Raw genomic sequence first — 23,678 nt, forward strand, 5'->3', positions numbered from 1 at the left:
CCCGAAATTGAATGATAGTGCCCCAAGCTGGAGGCAGGGCACTACTGGAAGTGCTCCCCCTCCCTCTTGGGACGCTACCATTGAATATTGCAGCGCTACATGCAGCAGCGCCACGCGCGTCGGCACGTAGCACCGTGGTACTGCAGGCCTCCCCTGATTAAAGGGATGGGGCCTAGCGCAGCGCGCACAGGGGCCCTACTGGACCTGGCCTGCTTCGACATTCAATAAGATCATGGCTGATCTACCTCATCTCCACTTTCCCGCACTATCCCCATATCCCTTGATTCCCTTAATATCCAAAAATCTATCAATCTCTGTCTTGAATATACTCAACGACTGAGCCTCCACAGCCCCCTGGGGTAGAGAATTCCAAAGATTCACCACCCTCTGAGTGAAGACATTTGTCCTCATCTCAGTCCTAAATGACCAACCCCTTATTCTGAGACTGTGACCCTGGTTCTAGACTCCCCAGCCAGGGGAAACATCCTCCCTGCATCTACCCTGTCAAGCCCTGTAAGAATTTTGTATGTTTAAATGAGATCACCTCTCATTCTTCTAAACTCTAGAGAATATAGGCCTAGTCTACTCAATCTCTCCTCATAGGACAATCCCCCATCCCAGGAACCAGTCTGGTGAACCTTTGTTGCACTCCCTCTATGGCAAGTATATCCTTCCTTAGGTAAGGAGACCAAAACTGTACACAATACTCCAGGTGTGGTCTCACCAGGGCCCTATATAATTGCAGTAAGACGTCTTTACTCTTATACTCAAATCCTCTTGTAATAAAGGCCAACATACCATTTGCTTTCCTAATTGCTTGCTGTACCTGCATGTTAACTTTCAGTGACACCCAGGTCCCTCTGAACACCAACATTTCCCAATTTCTCACTATTTAAAAAATACTCTGCTTTTCTATTTTTCCTACCAAAGTGGATAAATTCACATTTCCCCACATTATATTCCATTTGCCATGTTCTTGCCCACTCACGTAGCCTGTCTATATCCCCTTGAAGCCTCCTTGCATCCTCCTCACAACTTACATTCCCACCCAGCTTTGTATCATCAGAAAACTTGGATATATTACATTTGGTCTCCTCATCAAAATCATTGATATAGATTGTGAATAGCTGAGGCCCAAGCACTGATCCTTGCATTACCCCACTACTTACAGCCTGCCAACCCAAAAGTGACCCATTTATTCCTACTCTCTGTTTTCTGTCCATTAACCAATCCTCAATCCATGCTAGTATATTACCCCCAATCCCATGAGCCCTAATTTTGTTTAATAACCTCTTGTGTGGCACCTTATCGAATGCCTTCTGAAAATCCAAATACTCCACATCCACTGGTTCCCCCTTATCTATTCTGCTAGTTACAACCTCAAAAGACTCTATAGCAGATTCGTCAAACACGATTTCCCTTTCATAAATCGGTGTTGACTCTGCCCAATCCTATTATTATTTTCTAAGTGCCCTGTTACCACGTCCTTAATAATAGATTCTAGCATTTTCCCTACTACTGATGACTGTAGTTCCCCGTTTTCTCTCTCCCTCCTTTCTTAAATAGTGGGGTTACATTTGCTACCTTCCAATCGGGAACCATTCTAGAATCTATGGAATTTTGGAAAATGACAACCAATGCATCCACTATCTCTATAGCCACCTCTTTCAAAACCCTAGGATGTAGGCCATCAGGTCCAGGGGATTTATCGGCTTTCAGTCCCATTAATTTCTCCAGTACCATTTTTTTACTCCTACTAATTTCTTTCAGTTCCTCATTCTCGCTAGACCCTTGGTTCTGCACTATTTCTGGGAAGTTTTTTGCGTCTTCTTCCATGATGCTATTTATCTCACTTGCTGTGTGCTGAACTGTGGTAAGCTTAAATAGGGAATTTGCAAGTATAACTGACTGATGGGAATTGCATGGCATTATGGGATACACTGTATTCTCTTCCAGTTGTCCCACAACACATTTATTTACATTTAAATTAGTTGGAGTGACTCAATTATGAAAATCTGTGCTAAATCAAACACCCACTGTTCTTTGCCTATTTTACACTATCGCTCAATGTCAAATGTACCCCCAATCTGTTTGCAGTATAATATGCAACATGGTCCAGTTATCCAAGCAGGTGGATTTAGTACTCAATCTGTTAACTATGGTGTTTAACCAATGACGACACTGTGCGGGGTATCACCAGTCAAAGGTCCTTGGGGTCATCTCAGGCCCATTCTGGAGATTGAAGGTATACCCATGAGCACCACTGTGGCTGACATGCCATTCCTCTCTGAGACTGACCATGTAGAGATTTCTTCCACAATTTCTGTTTCAGACACTCATTCAGTTATTACTGTTTGAGTTGTATTTTCAATATGTCATCTAGTGCTGAAGTCAATTGTTACATTTTTAGGTATTTCCTTGCCCTCAGCATCATGAAAAACTCCAATAAGTCGACCTCACAGCCCCAATGAATCAGATTGTGCCTTTACCCACCCAATATTGAGTTGGATATAGAAAGACCCGGGGGTTGAAAAGAGAACAGTTGTTGCTATAGAAATACTGCCAAAGACCCTCTGACTAGCTGTGTACAGATTGACTTGTGAGCTGCATACAGCAAATATGAGCCCACAATTGAAAGCTCCAAACTACAGAACTCTCTAACATAGGGATTACAAAGTATCATTGGCCTTGTCTCCTCACAGGCCTAAGACAGATCTTGGTTCCCAGACAAAACTGTTCATCAAACCTTCTACCCCCAAAAAAACTTCATGATGTCAATCACATGGCTATTTCGTTCAAGCTCTTTGAATGGTCTGTGATTATTGGAAGTTAACACTTTGCCCAGCCAGCTATCAGGGGCAATGTTCAACAGGTTGGCATCAATGATGCTGCATTCAATAGACATTGGCATATTAAACTCCGTTAATTCTGCTGTGATCAGCAAGAGTGAATCCAATACCTGATGTAACAGATAAAAGTTTAGTTTTAGTTTTTTACCATGTAAAGCAGATTGTTAAACAAATGTTGCTACAGATCACTTCTGCTGCTGGGCTGTTTTTCATTGATGCAAAGAAGCCACAACCACTTAATTTTGACAAGCACGTCGCTCACGTACTATGTCTAAAACGTGTCGAGTGTTCTATCACATGCTGTGTTCTTTTACATGCTGGGCCCTGATTTTTTAATCCATGCATATTGAAAGTGGTTTGTCAGGGTGCCAATAAGTTAATTATAAACCGTTGGAAAAAGTAAAATGTTAATATTATTAACACTCCTTCCAAACAAGCGCATAATGCAATCAACATTTTTATTTTTCAAAAATCACCTATTGCTTAAAATAATTGAAAAGCCTACCAGGTGTTGTAATGAGAGTGGGGATAATGAGGCACCGTAGCAGTTTGTTTCAAAGGAAGTTCACATTGATGCAAAGAGCATGAATCCATGAGCAACATTCAGTAAAACAGTGGGAGCTCCAATTTGACCCCCCGGCCCCACTAATTAGGAATGGTAGCCTAGTGATTATGGTACTGGAATAGTAATCCAGGGGTTACAAGTTCAAATCCCACCATGGCAACTTGTGAAATGTAACAAAGCTGGTACAGGAAACTCTTTATTATCCAGCACCAATGGAACCGGCGTGGTGCCGGTTTATCAAAAAGTCCGGATTACAGAGAGGTATAGTTTAAAAGGTACGAGAGCTCCGTACACAGCAACAAATCCAGGCTTCCCTGTTGCTTAGCAACATGTGCAGGAACTTCGGCCGCAGACCAAGCGTCCCTGTTGCTTAGCAACAAGTGCACGAACCCCAGTTACACAGCCATAGATCCAGGAACTGCCACTAATATGAGGTAAAACTTACCTAAACCTACTCCTGAATTTTGCCGGTTAACAGAGATTACCGGTTATTTAGGTGCCGGTTAAAGGAGAGTTTCCTGTAAATTGTGGATGGCACCAGGTAAGAAATTACCATGAATGCTTCTGCTTTGTCAACAAAGCCCAACTGGTTCACCAGTGCTCTACCTAGTCTGGCCTACCTATGATTCCTTTTCCTGCTTTTTTCCAGTTCTGACGAAAGGTCATCGACCTGAAACGTTAACTCTGTTTCTCTCTCCATGGATGCTGCCCTGGCCTGCTGAGTTTTTCCAGCGTTTTCTGTTGTTATTTCGGATTTCCAGCATCCGCAGTATTTTGCTATCCTATGATTCCTGCCCCATGCTGTAGCTGGCTCCTAATGCCCGAGGGATGAGCATTAAATATTGCCTTGCCTGTGTCATCCATGTCTCAAAGGAATGATACCAGATTAATTCAAATGAGATTTGTCTCTACGTTTATTGGTTTATTAAGACAATATGAGAATATTAAGACAATGTGAAATCTGGTTATTGCCCTGTCATTGAGAATCCCTGAACTGCATTTACCAAAGTGATCTTATTTTAGACTGACTTTACTGTAGTGCACACCTATAAAAATGACTGAAATGGCAATCAAATTGTATTCTCCACAGAAAAGTCAGATTTCAATAGGTTTGAATCTTGGTCACTGTTGGTTCCACTTTCATCTCCAGAACATGAGGCTAGATTGAGCTTAAATTTAAGTGTGAACTGCTGTTGTTTTGATTGATTGTTACGCTGGGTTTTAATAAGCTGCCAGGTCGCTATTAAAGCAAGCTGTTATATTATTAGCTTGTGATTTAATTTTAGGCTGCTTTGGAACTGCATGTGCACAGCTTGCTGACACAAGCCAGAGACGATCATTGCGTATAAAAGCCAAAATAGAAATTCGTCTAAAGTTCATCTATTCCAAGCAAAAAAAAAGCTTACATTTGAATTCTGGCCTGCCAGACCAATCTAAGGCAGTCTCCTGGGGGAGAGTAGGAATATATCCAATCCAAAAAAATCTGCTGCTGTTATATTGCACCCAGTGCATGACAAGTCCACGAGGGTGGAAATTAATGCATCCAATAATTGACACTCTACTAGGAGAGAGAATTTAGCCACTCGGTGCCCATCTTCTAAAGAAGTGGTGCATCCAATCTGTGATCGTCGACTAGGATCATGATACATTTAATTTTGGCAATCTTCGGGGGTGGGGTAGGGGCCTCGAAATTCAGTCGCGTTTGCGCCCACTTATTGGCTATAGAGTGGTTTGCGCCGGAAGTTTTTTAGCGCCCGAAATTCAGTTGGTCCCTAACATCGGCGTTAGCCGGTAGCGCTGCGCCAGCACCGATGACGTCATCGGTGTGCGCAGCGCCCCGGTTCCAATGCGATTCCGTGCCGACCGCCAAATTCAGTTGCGGCCGCCTCGCCCGCGCCGGCCGCAAACAGCGTTTGAAAAACGGTGCCTTGCAGCTCCAAGAGGCCGGCGCATAAAGGTGGAGGGGCGGCCGGCCGCTTTCCCGGTGGCCGCCTGGCCGCACCTCCCTCCCCGGACTCCTGCACCACCCCCCCGCATTGGTGTCTGACTCCCGCGAGCCCGGCACTTCTCCGTGGTGCCGGGCTCATTTGCCAGGGGAATCCAGCGGCGATCTCACGGCTGCAGGCAGCTCCTCCTTAAGAGAAGGAGGAGGCCTGCAGTACCCCAGCCTGCCGCACCGCATCGGGTGCCGCAGCGGCAGCTGGACGCCTGAAACTGACTTTCATCGCCCCAAGCGAGGCGGCCAAACCCTGCAATAGCGCCCGCCTCCGTCTTGGGCCGCCGCAACTGAATTTCAGGCGGGCGCTACAGGAATCCGGGCGAGCGCTAAATTTCGGGCGCTAAAGACCTGGCGCGGCGATACCGAATTTTTAGCCCAGGGAGTCTAATGCAACCAATCATTTGAGAGGTCACTGGCTAGATCAGAAATTGGATCCAATTCATGACAATCTACTTGGAGGGGCGGAAAATAGATATAATTCATGGTCAACCACTGAAGGAGGCAATGGCCCCGATTTTGCTCCTTGACCTCCTCCACCCCTGCAGCCAGCGTAAGTTGGGTGGCGCACTTTTTACACGCACTCGACTTGAGCTCAGCTGAAGCTGGATGTAGAGCTTGAAGGCCCAATGCAGTGCAAATCTTGGCCTTTTTTTTGTTTGTTTTCAGAAACAACCCCTAGGACTGAGGTAAGCAGAAGTTTCTGGCTGCCCTTTTACAGATCCTTCAGAACCTCAGTTTGTTTGCGCAGTCTTTGGGGCAGGAATCCCTCAGGCAGAATCCCTGGAAAGTAAGACGACAGGTACTGGGAAGCCACACCCACATCATTTACATACGATTTAAATACCCCCACCTGTTACAAACAGGAACTTCCAGCCCACGCCGGAGTTGCCTCACAAAATGCACGTCAAGCACAAACAGGTTGGAGACGCTGGCATCATGGGACCCTGCCCCTTTTCCTTCTCCTAATGCACCAGTAACTGATGCACACAGGGTGTTAGGTAGAGGAAATTGAAGCCCAATGTTTCAATCCATGATAGTGCTGAGGGACATAGTGTGTTTAATCCACAACAGTGAGTGTAGTGAGTAAGGATTCAGGTTATGCTAATAAAAATATGTACCCAACCTCTGAGGCCGCACGAGGGAAGGAGGAGGGATGGGATTAGGCATGCAAACTCTGACAATCTATTGGGGTGTTATGTATCTCCTCATGTTAGGTGTGTGTGGGGCAGGGTTTCTACATACGGGCATGTGTTTGGTCACTGGTAGACAATTGGTGCCATATGTCAAACTTTTTGACCCTTTAGGGAGGTTGCCGTCCTTGGAACACACACAATGCTTCATTAGGAGGATGCACGTCTGAATTTTGAACCTTCTGAATCTGAAATCCGAATGTCTCCAAATATTAATCTATAAGATAGACCAAGTTGACAAATGACCTCTTAAATAAACTGGGCAACAGCTGAAACTAGTCACACCAGACTGTAGTGGCTTTCTCTGTACCTTTTTGTTCCATTCCTGCTTATGTCCTCCCTAATATGAGATGCTTTTGTCCATTTCTTCTTTTCATTAGCCGCCTGACTATACTACCTGACCATACTACATTTACCTAGAACCAGTGATTCATATTAAAAAGTCACAAACTGCATTGTGGCCAAGCTGATAACCTTTAATGTATAGAGTCAAGTAGCAGTGACCCTAGCAAACATGTCAACACATCTCTTTCAGTAATTTTGTTCTTGCTCTTTATCACAGATATTTCAGTTCCTCTTCAGTTTAGTTTTTCTTGCTAGTATATGCGCTACTCACAAGCATCAAGGTAACAATCTTGCAATCCACTGTTTAGAACAATGAGTGCGAGACTTCAGTTTGATTATTAGTTGCTGAATGTTTAGAATGAAATATCACAGTCTAGCTCAAGAAAGTAATTACATTTCTTAGTAGTGCAGAATATAAATAAGTCTCATTAGCTTTAACTTTGGCTCTAAATCGGATAGATATGAGCTGGAGAGACAGAAGTACTGACTGCTGCATTTACTGTAATCTCATTACTTCCTCACAGCAGGGAGCTGAAACATTAACGGAGTAGTTTGGCCGACTTCCAAGCCTGGTACCTGGAGCTTTGTCCCCCTCTAAAGGCCGAGTATTGTTGATTAAATGTCCCTGATTGTCCTCGCCTGGCAGCATTACATTGTGCCTCTGTGTTTCAGTTTCATTGCAGCCCAAGATTTCTATACAGCCAGACCTCACATATTGTTCTCTGTAATGGACAGTAATAACTAAGAGATTGGCGGTTTTCCGTACATATTTCCGTACACTTCTTGACTGATTGATTGAACAGTTCTTTCTGCTTTCAAACATACCAGTCAACAGAACTGTTCTAAAAAAAGATGTATCACAATGAAATGTCCCATAACTTACTAGAGGGCCGAAAGCAAAACCGTTGAACTCTTATTGATTTACCTTCAAAGATGTCATGTGAGTATACCAGATGTTAACATGATGATTCTGACTGCTGAACTGCACAATGACCTCTTCTGTCATCAAGTCAGTCAGGCCTGAACCCCAATCGCTCAGTTAATCAATTCATAGCATGGTGTACTCATCCATAGACGGCAGCAAGCTCTCACATCCAGTTGGCCATATCAGCTGGGCCAGCAGTGGGAGAAGGGTGAGACAAGACCATCAAGCCCATCGATACGCACCCTGTTAGATGGTGCTCGCTCATGCACCGCCCTCCCCAATGCCTTGTCACGGTAACTCCTGGGAGAGGCAAAAAAAGAATCTGTGGCCAGTTTCCTGGAAAGCGTCCTCTCCACGTCCCTAAGGCAGTCAAGCAAGTTGCAGGAGACCATGGTTACCCGCGATGTATCACTAGACGTACATAACTAACCTGCAGCCCATGAAACTAGTTGTGGACACACCTAGGTTTGAACTGCTAACCTCTTGGCTGCATTTAGGTTAGGAGCGCACAAACCCAATGTGATCAACTTTTTTTTCCATTTTTTCAGGCGGCAGCTGTTGATGATTCTGTCATCCCCATTTGCAACATTTACTCTCTCCTGCCTTCCATTCTAGCACAGACCGTCCCTTTCGTTCCTTTCTCCCCTTCCCCCCACCCCCCTTCGCCTTTCCCTGCCTCTGCACCTGCTTAAAACCTGTGACATCCCTAACTTTTTCCAGTTCTGACGAAGGGCCACAGACCTGAAACGTTAACTCTGTTTCTCTCTCCGCAGATGTTGCCTGGCCTGCTGAGTGTTTCCAGCATTTTCTGTTGTTATTTCAGATTTCCAGCACCCGCAGTATTTTGCGATTGTGTTGTGTGTGATGAACTTATTGTTGCTGCTGCTGTTTTTTTTCCAGTGGCCAGTTATATTAAAAACAATCTCAAACTCTTGGGTAACGTTGAAGAGGCAGAATCTTTATGAAAGAGTGTTTGGTAACGTTTTTTCATTTATTTGTAACATGTAACAGAATGACAGATCAAAATGGAATGTATCATCATGTTATTTCAGTGAATTGACGCAGTATAACGACACCCAGCTCTTATTCTCCCTTTGACAAAGGAAAAAGGAATATCAGTGACTTTTTCTTAAAGACAGTGGGGGTCATTTTAACTTAACCCACCCATCGGGAAACTGATGGGATTGGGTGCAGTGTTGGTTTTAGTTCCGGCTCGATTTATTTCTTTGTTGAAGTCATAGGAAAGTAATATTGGGCAGGATGTAAAACCAACATTGGGCCCGATCTAGTCAGTATCCCGCCTGGAGAGTTTGGTTAAAATTACCCTCAGGATCTCTAAAACACAGCTACCACCTTACATAGATGCCTCAAACCCCTCCCCCCTCCCCCCCACAGAGCCCACAGATACCAAGGCACAAATCCTTCAAAAGTAGAGATTATAATTGAAACACAATAATTGGACTTGCAATTGTAATTCATGACAGTAGTTTGATTGAATAATTTGACCTGGTTTGCAATCCTCATTTACAACCTAATGTACTCCCACACATTCAGAACTGCTGAATATACAACAAAACAACCATCAGTCTCACAGCAAGCACACAATTCCTAAGGTTTTGCCTGGTTTTTATTAACAAGCCCCTGTATATCTCTATATATATATATAAAAGGATCCGTCCGTCTGTCTGTCTGCGTGTCTGTCTGTCTGTGTGTATGTCCGCTATACACTCAAAAGTTATAGAGCGTACCTACACATATGTTATATCAAAAGAAAGCTTATGATTAGGGGAGTGTCATAGGCATATTTACTTCTTGGTCAGACAAAAATTGTTCGGACAGTATACAAAAAACGTTCAAAAACCTGATGGTTGACCAATCCTACAGGGGAATCCGCTCATTAGCGTTGATTGACTTGATGGTTGACCAATCCTACGGGGTGGGCGGGGCCTAATCCTTCAAACTGACGTTTTACAAAAAAGCCTTGGCAACGCCGGGCCCCCCAGCTAGTACGATATATAAAAGTAAATAGGGAAAGCTGGAATGTCTGTATGTAGGCAGCTAAAGAAAGATGCAATACAAACTCTATGGTATAACTGAATATTGTATTTATAACTATCTTGGGTCCTCTTTTTCCACCATCTACAAGGCACAAGTCAGGAGTGTGATGGAATACTCTCCACTTGCCTGGATGAGTGCAGCTCCAACAACACTCAAGAAGCTCGACACCATCCAGGACAAAGCAGCCCGCTTGATTGGCACCCCATCCACCACCTTAAACATTCACTCCCTCCACCACCAGTGTACCGTGGCTGCAGTGTGTACCATCTACAAGATGCACTGCAGCAACTCGCCAAGGCTTCTTCGGCAGCACCTCCCAAACCCGCGACCTCTTCCACCTAGAAGGACAAGGGCAGCAGGCGCATGGGAACATCACCACCTCCAAGTTCCCCTCCAAGTCACACACCATCCTGACTTAGAAGTATATCGCCGATCCTTCATCTTCGCTGGGTCAAAATCCTGGAACTCCCTACCTAACAGCACTGTGGGAGTACCTTCACCACACGGACTGCAGCAGTTTAAGAAGGCGGCTCAACACCACCTTCTCAAGGGCAATTAGGGATGGGCAATAAATGTTGGCCTTGCCAGCGACACCCACATCCCATAAACGAATTTAAAAAACCAAGTATATTCATCAGTAAGAACAAAGCAAAAAACATTTGGTGTGTTTTCCCATGTACACGCTAAAAAACCCCACAAAGAAACCTATGATGTACAGGAGCAATCTGATCATGACATAGGAAGACTACAGATTCGGCCCTCAATTTAAGATTTGACCCCAGCTTGTTCGTTGCTTTTCAGATCCGGCACGAGTTGTCAACATGCCTCCCATCATTTATCTGCCAGTTGGAATGCCTGGATATATCAAGTGCCCGGTGGATGCAGATCCTCCAGCAACACAAGTCAAGTGGACCAAAGATGGACGACCACTAAGGATTGAAAAGGTAAAATGTAGAATTTATGGGCAGCAACTTGAGTTAGTACTGAGGACCAGAGTGTGAGATCCAGTGGCTGGATGCCCCGTGCTAAGTTTCCACTGGATTCAATGATGTTTACTCTGATTTGCTAAAATCAGACATTTGAGTCTCAATAGATAAACAGATCAATAAATAATAGAAATAAAGAAATGAATGTCATTCAAATATATATTGTTCCTCATACATTACAGCATTGCTGCTCATAATATGGCCCAGGCCAGTTATGACCTACCTCTCCTACACCCATGACCCTTGTGGCTCCACATGCCCCTGGACCTCAATTCATAGCCTACCCCATTATGGGATGTTGACTGAATTTGCATTGAGTATTGTTTTTTTCTTGCTCTCCAGCAAAATAAGCTGAGGAAATTTGATTCCTGGGATGAGTGGGTTGTCCTATGAGGAAAGATGGTGTAGACTGGGCCTATAATCTCTGGAGTTTAAAAGAATGAAAGGTGATATCATTGAAACATAAAAGATTCTGAGGGGGATTGATAGGGTAGATGCTAAGAGGTTGTTTCCTCTGGCTGGAGAGCCTAGAACTAGGGGGCATATTCAAAGCTGAGATAAATAAATGTTTGGACTCTAGGATAATCAAGGGATATGGGGATCGGGCGGGAAAGTGGAGTTGAGGTCGAAGATCAGCCGTGATCTTATTGAATGGCGGAGCAGGCTCGAGGGGCCCGTGTGGCCGACTCCTGCTCCGAATTCTTATGCTTTTGTGATTGGGGAAAAGATTCTCTCAACTTCCATAGATCAAGTTTAGGGGCTATGTTAAAATGGAACTATTGATTATATTGGTTTTTTTTCCCTTTTCCTGCGGGGAAGTATTTGGCCTCTCCATGGAAACTACCCGTGATGGAAGTCAGGAAATTGTGTGTGGTATTATAGATTCAGGTGTGTTTCCCATCACCCTGGTGTGGCATGTTGCAATAGTGACCCTTCAACAAGGCATGGGGTTAGAATTGTGACCCTTATCCAAAAGCATGTGAGTAACACTGCCATAAAGTTTTACTACATCTTGCTCAAGTAGTTTGTTATACACTAGGACAGAAATCGTGAGATGGTAATGTTGATGCAGAACCTTGTTGGACACGACCGTCGGGTGCAGAATCAATGCTGCAAGGTTGTAGTCGTCTATCTGATCCATTCTCGCTTTTAGTGCGGCTCAGAGCCTCAAAGTTTCTGCCCTATTATTCTTTCTGAGGACACCAGTGAATCAAGTACAAAGTTCCTATTGACCAAAATCTATTTCAAAATCATATTCAGATGGGATATGGCGCATAAATAGACCACCCAGTATGATAGTAAGTCACACTGACCAGACGGCTACAATGCCCAGTCTGTGCTGATCTCAGCTTGCAAAGAAGCTGGGGTGCTACAATTGACCTCTCTGCTCTGGGCTGGTGAGAGGAATAGTTAGCCAGGTTAGACGGCAACTCCCGCTGCAAAGTATGCGGTTGTGGGCATCTGGTTACGGATAGGAACTCTCTCAGCTCTGATGCCCTCCAGGTGCGAGTAGCTTGCAGAACGAGGATATAGTCTCAGAATAAGGGGCCGTCCATTTAAGACGGAGATGAGGAATTTCTTCTCTCAGAGGGTCGTGAATCTTTGGAACTCTTTACCCCAGAGAGCTGTGGAAGCTGAGTCATTGAATATATTCAAGGTTGAGATAGACAGATTTTTGAGCAACAGGGGAGTCAAGTGTTGTGTATGTACCTTTAAGGGAATAACTGGTCTTAGACTGCAGTACTGGCAGTGACCACCCCTGTATAAACGGCCCTAGCAGGCTTCTGTAGTTTCAGTTTCAAGCTGCCTCTTGTTCAGTAAAGTACCTGTTAAACTGTTCTCCCGAAGTCCGTGTATTATTGAGGCGCGGACTTTACAGTGGCGACGAGTAAGTTCGAACTCACCTGCAGTGTGGCATCATCTCACGGGGATCTCGCCTGAAAGGAAGGTCCTGGAAGGTCGTAGTCTGAGCAACAGGCGTCGACCGAGGGCAACCGCCCAAATAATCCATCGGTGTTTGGAGAATTGCGGGAGAGACTGTGGTTCCAGCGAATCGTGCTGGTAGCAGGTAGCGTGCTGACCCTTCCGGACTGCGGCGGGCTCAAGCTCGATCGAGCGGCTCTACAAATCGGGCCGCGCAGCATCGCCGGGAAAAGAAAACAAGAGAGAGAGGGTGGAGCACACAGGGCGCGGTCGGTGCTCGAGAACAGGACAGCGGAGAGAAACTAAACGGGGGGGGAAGGAAAGCGAGACGCGCCGAAGTTGCGGGTCGCCGTCATTACCCCGTAGAACGCTAGGAGCAGCGTGGCAGTAAGGGGAAGAAGCAAAAGTGCGGGAGGCGCCATTTTATCCCGTTGGGGAAGAAGCAAAAGCGCGGGAGGCGCCATTTTATTCCATTGGGGAAGAAGCAAAAGCGCGGGAGGCGCCATTTTAAATCGCCCAAGATGCCGAAAAGTGGCAGTATCACTGCTTTCGACAACGAGGTAGAAGACTGGACCACGTATGTGGAAAGAATTGAAGTGTACTGCAAGGCAAATGAGGTGGCTGATGGAAAGAGGGCATCGGTATTATTAAATCTGATGGGTGCGAGTACGTACGGCCTATTGCAGAATTTAATTACCCCAGCTAAACCAATGGAGAAAAGTTTTGAGGAGATTGTTCAAATCTTACAGGAACATCTAAGCCCTACACCACTGCTGATAGCAGAAAGATTCAAGTTCCATAAAAGAAACCAGCACAAAGATGAGAGCAATGCTGACTATCTTACGGAACTACGCAAGTTATCGAAGCACTGCCAGTTCGGAGCAGGACTGGCAGACACCTTACGGGATAAGTTTGTCTGCGGGCTCCAGAATGAAGGAACCCAGAAACGACTACTTTCAAAAAAGGACCTGACGCTAGAACAGGCTTTCAGCGTGGCAATATCCTACGAAGCAGCAGCACGGGGAGCTGCGGAAATACAACAGAAACCACAAGAATACAGCGCTAATGAAATGGCGTATGGAGCCGAAAAGTGCTATCGCTGCGGCAGAACAACCCATGAGCAGAAGGACTGCTGGTTTAAAGACAAAATATGCAGGCAATGCGGGAAAATGGGACATATAGCAAGAGTCTGCAGGTCGGGAAAGAAGACCAACACGACAAGAACTACTAAGGAACAGTACAGGAAAGTAAAGAAACTGACAGATAGTAGTTCAGAAGATCAGGAGAGTGATAAGGACTCCGGGAGCAGGCGACTAAGTTGTTTAAAGTTACACAACGTGATCGCAAAAGAAGATCACCAAACCATTTGGGTCACCCTCATGATAGCAGGGTCCCCAGTGAAGATGGAATTGGACACAGGATCAGCCCTAACTGTCATGAATCGACGAGACTATGAGCGGCTATTCTCACACATACCCTTAAAGGACACGTCCATTGTATTGAAGACATACACGGGGCAAAAGGTGTACCCCAGAGGAAAAATAAGGGTGCCAGTTGAATATAACGGAAAGGAAACACAGAAACTATACATGTATATACTACGAGATGGAGGACCACCATTATTGGGACGTGAATGGATCCGAAGGCTACAATTGGATTGGCATTCCATTCTGGCACTAACTGTGACTGACAAAAAAGATGATGACGTCGCACCTGGACGTCTGTCACAAATTCTATCTGACGCAGAAGAGGTGTTCCAACAAGGACTTGGGACTCTAAAAGGAGTAAAGGCAACCATAAAGATTGAGGATAACGCAACCCCAAAATTTTTCAAGGCCAGACCGGTGCCATACGCGATACGCCCAGCTGTGGAAGCTGAATTGGAGAGTCTGGAGCGTTTGGGGGTGCTGTCTAAGGTGGACTGGAGCGAGTGGGCCACACCCATCGTTCCTGTAATGAAGAAAGCATTGAGCAGCACTCCTGGGGAGCCAAGGAAGGTTCGCATCTGTGGGGACTTCAAGGTGACTGTGAACCCAGTCCTGCACACAGTACAGTATCCGCTTCCGCGGATAGAAGATATTTTCGCCTCACTATCTGGAGGGAAACGTTTTACAAAGATTGACCTGGCTCAAGCGTATCTACAAATGGAGGTGGAAGAATCATCTAGGAAATACCTCACGATAAACACTCACAAAGGCCTTTACCAGTACAATCGACTGGTATTTGGGGTAGCATCGGCCCCGGCTATGTGGCAGAGGGCAATGGAACAAGTCCTGCAAGGGATCCCGGGGACCCAGTGTTATTTGGACGACATCCTGGTTACAGGCGAAAATGACAATGAACACCTTGCCAACCTGGAACAGGTGCTCACGAGATTGCAGGAATATGGGCTACGAGCCAACCGCCCCAAATGCGAGTTCTTCAGGAGACAAATCTCGTATTGTGGCCACATGATTGATGAGGAAGGGTTGCATAAGTCGCCGGACAAGATTGAGGCTGTAGTCAAGGCTCCAGCACCAGAAAATGTGTCGCAACTGAGGTCGTTCTTTGGGTTGGTGAACTACTACCATAAGTTCTTGCCGAATTTGTCTACAATTCTGCACCCACTGAATGCCCTCCTTCAAACTGGTGTAACATGGAAATGGAGTGATGAGTGTAAGCGTGCCTTTCAGGAATGTAAATGCCAAATCACTTCAAAAGAAGTATTGGCCCACTACAACCCAACACTACCGATTCGGTTGGCATGTGATGCGTCACCTTACGGCATTGGAGCGGTGCTGTCACACAAATTCCATGACGGTCCAGAGAGGCCAATAGCCTTTGCATCGCGCTCGCTAACCTCAGCTGAGCGTAACTACGCCCAGATTGACAGGGAGGCCCTCAGCCTGGTGTGGGTGGTGAAGAAGTTCAATCAATATCTGCACGGGCAGAAATTCACCCTACTGACTGATCATCAACCCCTGGTCTCAATTTTTAACCCAAAGAAGGGCGTTCCGGTGATGACGGCGCAACGGCTGCAAAGATGGTCACTTTTTCTAGGGGCACATCAGTATGACATAGAGTACAAAGGTACGAAACAACATGGAAACGCTGATGGGCTGTTGCGCCTACCGTTGCCTACGGCGGAAGAAGCACCTGCAGTGGACCCGGTGGAGATATTCCATGCGACCATAGTCGAATGTTTGCCTGTTACAAACGCAAGTATTGAGAAGGAAACCCGAAATGACCCGACACTCTCTCGGGTCTATGATTTGACGGTGAAGGGATGGCCAGCATATGGCGACTCACTGTTGCCAGCATTCTCGCCAAGGAGGGAACAGCTGTCAGTGTGCCGGGGAACCTTGATGTGTGGATCCCGAGTGGTAATTCCACCCAAGTTGAGAGATAGAGTACTCAATGAGCTTCACGAGGGTCATCTGGGAGGGGTAAAAATGAAGAGCCTAGCCAGGGCGTTTGTGTTGGGGCCGGGAATCGATAAAGAAATCAAGGATATGACCAAGAGATGCACAGGATGCCAGAAGGTCCAAAACGCTCCACCACAGGCCCCGCTACATCCATGGGAGTGGCCCTCATCTCCATGGCAACGGGTACACATTGATTTCGCTGGTCCATTTATGGACTCAATGTTTCTAATCGCTGTGGACGCCCATTCGAAATGGCCAGAGGTCATTAAAATGTCCTCCACCACCACGGAGAAAACTATTGCAGTCCTAAGGACCATCTTCGCCAGGAATGGGTTGCCAGAACAGATCTGTTCCGACAATGGCCCACAGTTTGTGTCTGAGGATTTCCGGAGGTTCCTGAAGAATAATGGGGTGAAACATTACACATCTGCCCCATATCATCCAGCCACAAATGGATGGCTGAGAGGTTTGTTCAGACCTTTAAAAAGGCCATAAAGGCAATGTAAAATGACGACATACCACTGCAACACAAGGTGGATAACTTCCTGTTTGCTTACCGGAATGCGACACATGCAGTAACCAACCAAACTCCAGCCGTACTGTTTTTCAACCGGAGACTAAGATGTCGCTTGGATTTGCTCAAACCAAACATAAGACAAGATGTTGAGGATAAGCAGTTCCAGCACATAAATGAGAAGCCAACCAGGAGCTTCAAGATAGGGCAACCAGTCTTGGCCCGCGACTACCGAACAGAAAAATGGCAGCCAGGCACGATATGCACACAGCAGGGACCACTAATGTACACAGTGGGCGTTGGAGAGAGCATCGTGAGACGCCATGCTGACCAGATTCTAGAGTCACAGGAACAAGCCAAACCTGTACCACAAGCATGTGCACCTGGTAATGAGCCCGAAGTACAGATTGCGTCTACCTCAGAAGCAGTGGTATTGGAAGCTGACGAACCAACCAATGACAATGAGCCAGAATTGACTCCACCGTCAGAACAGGATACTCGAGAAAGGCGCTATCCAGTCCGGATCAGGAAGCCTCCTCAAAGACTGAACTTATAAATGACTATTTCAGTTGATGTATATATTACTGAGAAAATTGTAATTGTAATTAGTTATTATTTAGTTGTTAAATGAATGTTATGTACTGTTTATCTAAAAGGGGGGGAATTGTTGTGTATGTACCTTTAAGGGAATAACTGGTCTTAGACTGCAGTACCGGCAGTGACCACCCCTGTATAAAAGGCCCCAGCAGGCTTCTGTAGTTTCAGTTTCAAGCTGCCTCTTGTTCAGTAAAGTACCTGTTAAACTGTTCTCCCGAAGTCCGTGTATTATTGAGGCGCGGACTTTACATCAAGGGTTACGGGGAACAGGCAGGAAAGTGGAGTTGAGCCCAAAATCGGATCAGCCATGATCTCATTAAATGGCGGAGCAGGCTCGAGGGGTCGAATGGCCTACTGCTGCTCCTATTTCGTATTATTCTTATGTTCTTGCACTCGCTGCCAACACTTGCAGGTGAAGAGTGGCCACTAGGGGCGAAGTAACAGAGGGCAAGTGAAGAGTGGTCACTAGGGGCGAAGTACCAGAGGGCAAGTGAAGAGTGGTCACTGGGGGCGAAGTACCAGAGGGCAGGTGAAGAGTGGCCACTAGGGGCGAAGTAACAGAGGGCAAGTGAAGAGTGGCCACTAGGGGCGAAGTACCAGAGGGCAGGTGAAGAGTGGTCACTGGGGGCGAAGTACCAGAGGGCAGGTGAAGAGTGGTCACTGGGGGCGAAGTACCAGAGGGCAGGTGAAGAGTGGCCACTAGGGGCGAAGTACCAGAGGGCAGGTGAAGAGTGGTCACTAGGGGCGAAGTACCAGAGGGCAGGTGAAGAGTGGTCACTAGGGGCGAAGTACCAGAGGGCAGGTGAAGAGTGGTCACTGGGGGTGAAGTACCAGAGGGCAAGTGAAGAGTGGTCACTAGGGGCGAAGTACCAGAGGGCAAGTGAAGAGTGGCCACTAGGGGCGAAGTACCAGAGGGCAGGTGAAGAGTGGTCACTGGGGGCGAAGTACCAGAGGGCAAGTGAAGAGTGGTCACTAGGGGCGAAGTACCAGAGGGCAGGTGAAGAGTGGTCACTAGGGGCGAAGTACCAGAGGGCAGGTGAAGAGTGGTCACTAGGGGCGAAGTACCAGAGGGCAGGTGAAGAGTGGCCACTAGGGGCGAAGTACCAGAGGGCAGGTGAAGAGTGGTCACTAGGGGCGAATTACCAGAGGGCAGGTGAAGAGTGGTCACTGGGGCGAAGTACCAGAGGGCAGGTGAAGAGTGGTCACTGGGGGCGAAGTACCAGAGGGCAAGTGAAGAGTGGTCACTAGGGGCGAAGTACCAGAGGGCAAGTGAAGAGTGGCCACTAGGGGCGAAGTACCAGAGGGCAGGTGAAGAGTGGTCACCGGGGGCGAAGTACCAGAGGGCAAGTGAAGAGTGGTCACTAGGGGCGAAGTAACAGAGGGCAAGTGAAGAGTGGCCACTAGGGGCGAAGTACCAGAGGGCAGGTGAAGAGTGGTCACTGGGGGCGAAGTACCAGAGGGCAAGTGAAGAGTGGCCACTAGGGGCGAAGTACCAGAGGGCAGGTGAAGAGTGGTCACTGGGGGCGAAGTACCAGAGGGCAGGTGAAGAGTGGTCACTGGGGGCGAAGTACCAGAGGGCAGGTGAAGAGTGGCCACTAGGGGCGAAGTACCAGAGGGCAGGTGAAGAGTGGTCACTGGGGGCGAAGTACCAGAGGGCAGGTGAAGAGTGGCCACTAGGGGCGAAGTACCAGAGGGCAGGTGAAGAGTGGTCACTGGGGGCGAAGTACCAGAGGGCAGGTGAAGAGTGGTCACTGGGGACGAAGTACCAGAGGGCAGGTGAAGAGTGGTCACTAGGGGCGAAGTACCAGAGGGCAAGTGAAGAGTGGTCACTAGGGGCGAAGTACCAGAGGGCAGGTGAAGAGTGGCCACTAGGGGCGAAGTACCAGAGGGCAGGTGAAGAGTGGTCACTAGGGGCGAAGTACCAGAGGGCAGGTGAAGAGTGGTCACTAGGGGCGAAGTACCAGAGGGCAGGTGAAGAGTGGCCACTAGGGGCGAAGTACCAGAGGGCAGGTGAAGAGTGGTCACTAGGGGCGAAGTACCAGAGGGCAGGTGAAGAGTGGTCACTGGGGGCGAAGTACCAGAGGGCAGGTGAAGAGTGGTCACTGGGGGCGAAGTACCAGAGGGCAGGTGAAGAGTGGCCACTAGGGGCGAAGTACCAGAGGGCAGGTGAAGAGTGGTCACTAGGGGCGAAGTACCAGAGGGCAGGTGAAGAGTGGTCACTAGGGGCGAAGTACCAGAGGGCAGGTGAAGAGTGGTCACTGGGGGTGAAGTACCAGAGGGCAAGTGAAGAGTGGTCACTAGGGGCGAAGTACCAGAGGGCAAGTGAAGAGTGGCCACTAGGGGCGAAGTACCAGAGGGCAGGTGAAGAGTGGTCACTGGGGGCAAAGTACCAGAGGGCAAGTGAAGAGTGGTCACTAGGGGCGAAGTATCAGAGGGCAGGTGAAGAGTGGTCACTAGGGGCGAAGTACCAGAGGGCAGGTGAAGAGTGGTCACTAGGGGCGAAGTACCAGAGGGCAGGTGAAGAGTGGCCACTAGGGGCGAAGTACCAGAGGGCAGGTGAAGAGTGGTCACTAGGGGCGAAGTACCAGAGGGCAGGTGAAGAGTGGTCACTAGGGGCGAAGTACCAGAGGGCAGGTGAAGAGTTGTCACTGGGGGCGAAGTACCAGAGGGCAAGTGAAGAGTGGTCACTAGGGGCGAAGTACCAGAGGGCAAGTGAAGAGTGGCCACTAGGGGTGAAGTACCAGAGGGCAGGTGAAGAGTGGTCACCGGGGGCGAAGTACCAGAGGGCAAGTGAAGAGTGGTCACTAGGGGCGAAGTACCAGAGGGCAGGTGAAGAGTGGTCACTGGGGGCGAAGTACCAGAGGGCAGGTGAAGAGTGGTCACTGGGGGCGAAGTACCAGAGGGCAGGTGAAGAGTGGCCACTAGGGGCGAAGTACCAGAGGGCAGGTGAAGAGTGGTCACTGGGGGCGAAGTACCAGAGGGCAGGTGAAGAGTGGCCACTAGGGGCGAAGTACCAGAGGGCAGGTGAAGAGTGGTCACTGGGGGCGAAGTACCAGAGGGCAGGTGAAGAGTGGTCACTGGGGGCGAAGTACCAGAGGGCAGCTGAAGAGTGGTCACTAGGGGCGAAGTACCAGAGGGCAAGTGAAGAGTGGTCACTAGGGGCGAAGTACCAGAGGGCAGGTGAAGAGTGGCCACTAGGGGCGAAGTACCAGAGGGCAGGTGAAGAGTGGTCACTAGGGGCGAAGTACCAGAGGGCAGGTGAAGAGTGGTCACTAGGGGCGAAGTACCAGAGGGCAGGTGAAGAGTGGCCACTAGGGGCGAAGTACCAGAGGGCAGGTGAAGAGTGGTCACTAGGGGCGAAGTACCAGAGGGCAGGTGAAGAGTGGCCACTAGGGGCGAAGTACCAGAGGGCAGGTGAAGAGTGGCCACTAGGGGCGAAGCACCAGAGGGCAGGTGAAGAGTGGTCACTAGGGGCGAAGTACCAGAGGGTTGTTGGTGCAATTGAAACTGTAACCCAGCAAGAGTCAATATTTTCAGGAGCACATAGAAGAGAGCAAGCGTTGGTGACAAGGTTGAAGCTGAATGGTGTAGGTCTTGAATGAGCGTTTAAACAGTGGAGCAAACTACGCGGGTGTTTGATCTATTTTTATACTTACATTCTTAAATTCTTATTCTGATTCCCAAATCATTTAAATTAATACTGATGGTTTATGCTTAGTGGAAAATCTGGATTATTTAATTATCACCAATTAACAGGCTACAATTATCTATTAGAATTTAAAGTTGCTGTGTGGGCTGCAGCATTTCATTTCAAATTACATTGTCGGGTTCTCTTTATCGGCAAACCCATCATAAATTTGTCAGTATTTAACTGCAGTGCCTGTTACACCCATAGATGGCACTGTGATAGAAATGTTTAATGCTAAATGTTACATAACGTTAGCTCCTAAAAAAATACTTGCCAAATGGCAGGTAGAGAATAAATAGCGAAAAAGGCATTTCAGTCTACCTGCAGTTGCAGGCTGTGGCCAACGCGTGTCACTGTGGAGCAGCCTGAAGTTTTTACCAGCAGTCATGTTGGTAAAGGAAGGTAAGCAAAAATGTTTATTGCTTCTGAATTTATTTTCCTCTCCCGACCCCCCTCAGACTTACTCCCCTGGCACTCTGGTGTTTAGACCTTTTGTTATAATGGAAAAAATATTGCCACGTGCCCCGTCTCTCTCCCAAACACGCTCCCTGAATTACAACCTACTCCACCATGACTGCCAACTCAGCAGTTCCCTTTCCATGGTGTTGCCCCCAATCAGTATCACCAACATTTTGGCACCCACATCATTATTGGCCAGTCACGGCACTCCCACGTGATTGTCGATCTGCCCCCCCACACCTCACTCCACCCCTGCAGGCAGCTTCCTGATAACAATTCTCAACACTCAAGGGCACTGTACAGTCTGGCCTTGGCATGCAGCTATTAGCACCATGAGCACCCCCACTGTATGCATTTCGGCTCCGTTTAGCTCCCCCTTCCCCCTGCCACTGAGAAGAAAATATGGGCAGTGAAGGGAAGGATAGTTCACCAGCCCCACCGCCCCCGCCCCCCCCCCCCCCAGCGATCCTCTTTCCTCCTGTCCCCTCTCCTCCCTCATTCACTTTCCCCCCTTTCCATTCCACCTTTTCCCCTCCTCTCACCCACCCATTGCTCCCCTCATTCCCTCTCTCCTTCAACTCTGGAGAAGTTAATAGTCTGACCATTGAGCAGAATTTAGGAAGGGATTATTGCCATCTGAAAGTGAGCCAGTCCATAGAGTGCACAGACAAACAGCGGTGAGCTGACAGAATCACTGTGCCTATTTACCACACCAAATTTACTTCTTCGCAGCACTTAATCACAAATCACCCTATAGTTGTCTCTCACGTCCACAGGGCATCTTGGAAGGAAACTACAGAGTTCTGCACAATATTAGAAGCATTGCCATATTGTCCTAAACACTTGCCATAGTACAAGGTGACTTATGCCCCATCAAGATTAGATTGTTTTCGACCAGTTGTGTGCCAGTCCAACTGAGAATTGACGGCTCTTGTGCCAAGTGTAACTGGCACATACTAGTGTCAAGCACTCCAATACTTGAATCCATGCCCCATTAGGTTTCAAAATGAAAACCTTACCTTCTGTGCTGCCAGGTTCCATCTCTCAGCTGATCTGTAACTAACAGATAGCAACAGGTCACTCAACATTGTTAAAAAAAAAGTATTCAGAAGCCATTTTTAAATAGTAAGAATTATTCCAAAGGTACAAGGGTAGCAAATGAACAGCAAATATATCGTATGTTACTTATAGTCACCTACTTAGCTCAGGGCTGTAGTATTCCTCAATGCTTACTTACCTGATTCAGACATGCATAATTAATAAACTTGTTTTGCACCTTAAGAACTACAGAGTATTCATGAACTCTTCAGAGTTTTTGTAACCTACTCTGAATTGAAACGGAGCAGTTTATTCCATGGATCTCACTTTATTGTAGAGCTCCGATGGATGTTGTAGCAGTGTACCGGCGGTGACCTGCACTTCATATTCGTTCTTGATGGTTGCCAAAGGGAATCCGAAGTGACATTTTGCCAATTGTTAAGACGTCCAAGGGCCTATTTTCCCATTTCCACTGTCGCGCAAATAAGGGCGAAGTGTCGCCATGTACAAGCAGCTGACTTTTCCACTGAGCGCATCTTGTGATTAGCGCTCTGGCAATAATCCAATTAGTTTGCAGGTAATCGTACTGCATCAGTGGCCATTTTGCAAAGTGCACTGACTGGAGAGAATGGCCGCAGGGCTTGATCCAACATAAAAATGGTCAATTGGCGTGATTTTAAATAGTTTCGATTTTTTTTTTCTTTTCAGTATTCAAGCCCATGCCCATAAAGTGATAAAATGAACACCCAGCTGTCTAGACTGGAATGTAAATCTGAACTGTATTTTTGCAAACTTTACATAAACATGTTGCTGGTTGCCAATAGCTACAGGAATATTTTTTGGCTTCACAACCGTTAACTAAAATACAAAGTGAAGTGACACTTAAATCAGGTGCTGTTCTTCCTTTTCTCTCTGGGTCACCTGTGGTTGGACCAAAGAAGAACATTCGAACACGGGTTTTTTGATGCACCAGTCCCAGCAGATAACCAGTAGGCCCACTCTAGCTATGCCAAAGCCCTACCTTTTGGTCATTCGAGCTGGTTTTGGAGTGGGGGACACTGAGATATGTAGAAAGAAAGACATTGGGCTCGATTTTCCAAGCCCTGAAGGGGCGGGTTTGGAGGCAGGAGTGGTGGGA

General features: G+C 47.3%; 1 protein-coding gene across 1 annotated transcript in view; it reads left to right on the top strand.

Annotated features, from left to right (window-relative positions):
• igsf9bb (immunoglobulin superfamily, member 9Bb) overlaps positions 1-23,678 on the top strand; it is an 831,812-nt gene that overhangs the window by 684,070 nt on the left and 124,064 nt on the right. Inside the window, exon 8 of the mRNA XM_085967995.1 lies at positions 10,733-10,875. Coding sequence (XP_085824121.1) covers positions 10,733-10,875 — 143 coding nt within the window. The remainder of the gene's footprint in view (positions 1-10,732; positions 10,876-23,678) is intronic.

The sequence above is a fragment of the Somniosus microcephalus genome, chromosome 26 (assembly GCF_052327205.1).
Source record: "Somniosus microcephalus isolate GS21.2 chromosome 26, FLI_Smic_1.0, whole genome shotgun sequence".
NCBI lineage: Eukaryota > Metazoa > Chordata > Chondrichthyes > Squaliformes > Somniosidae > Somniosus > Somniosus microcephalus.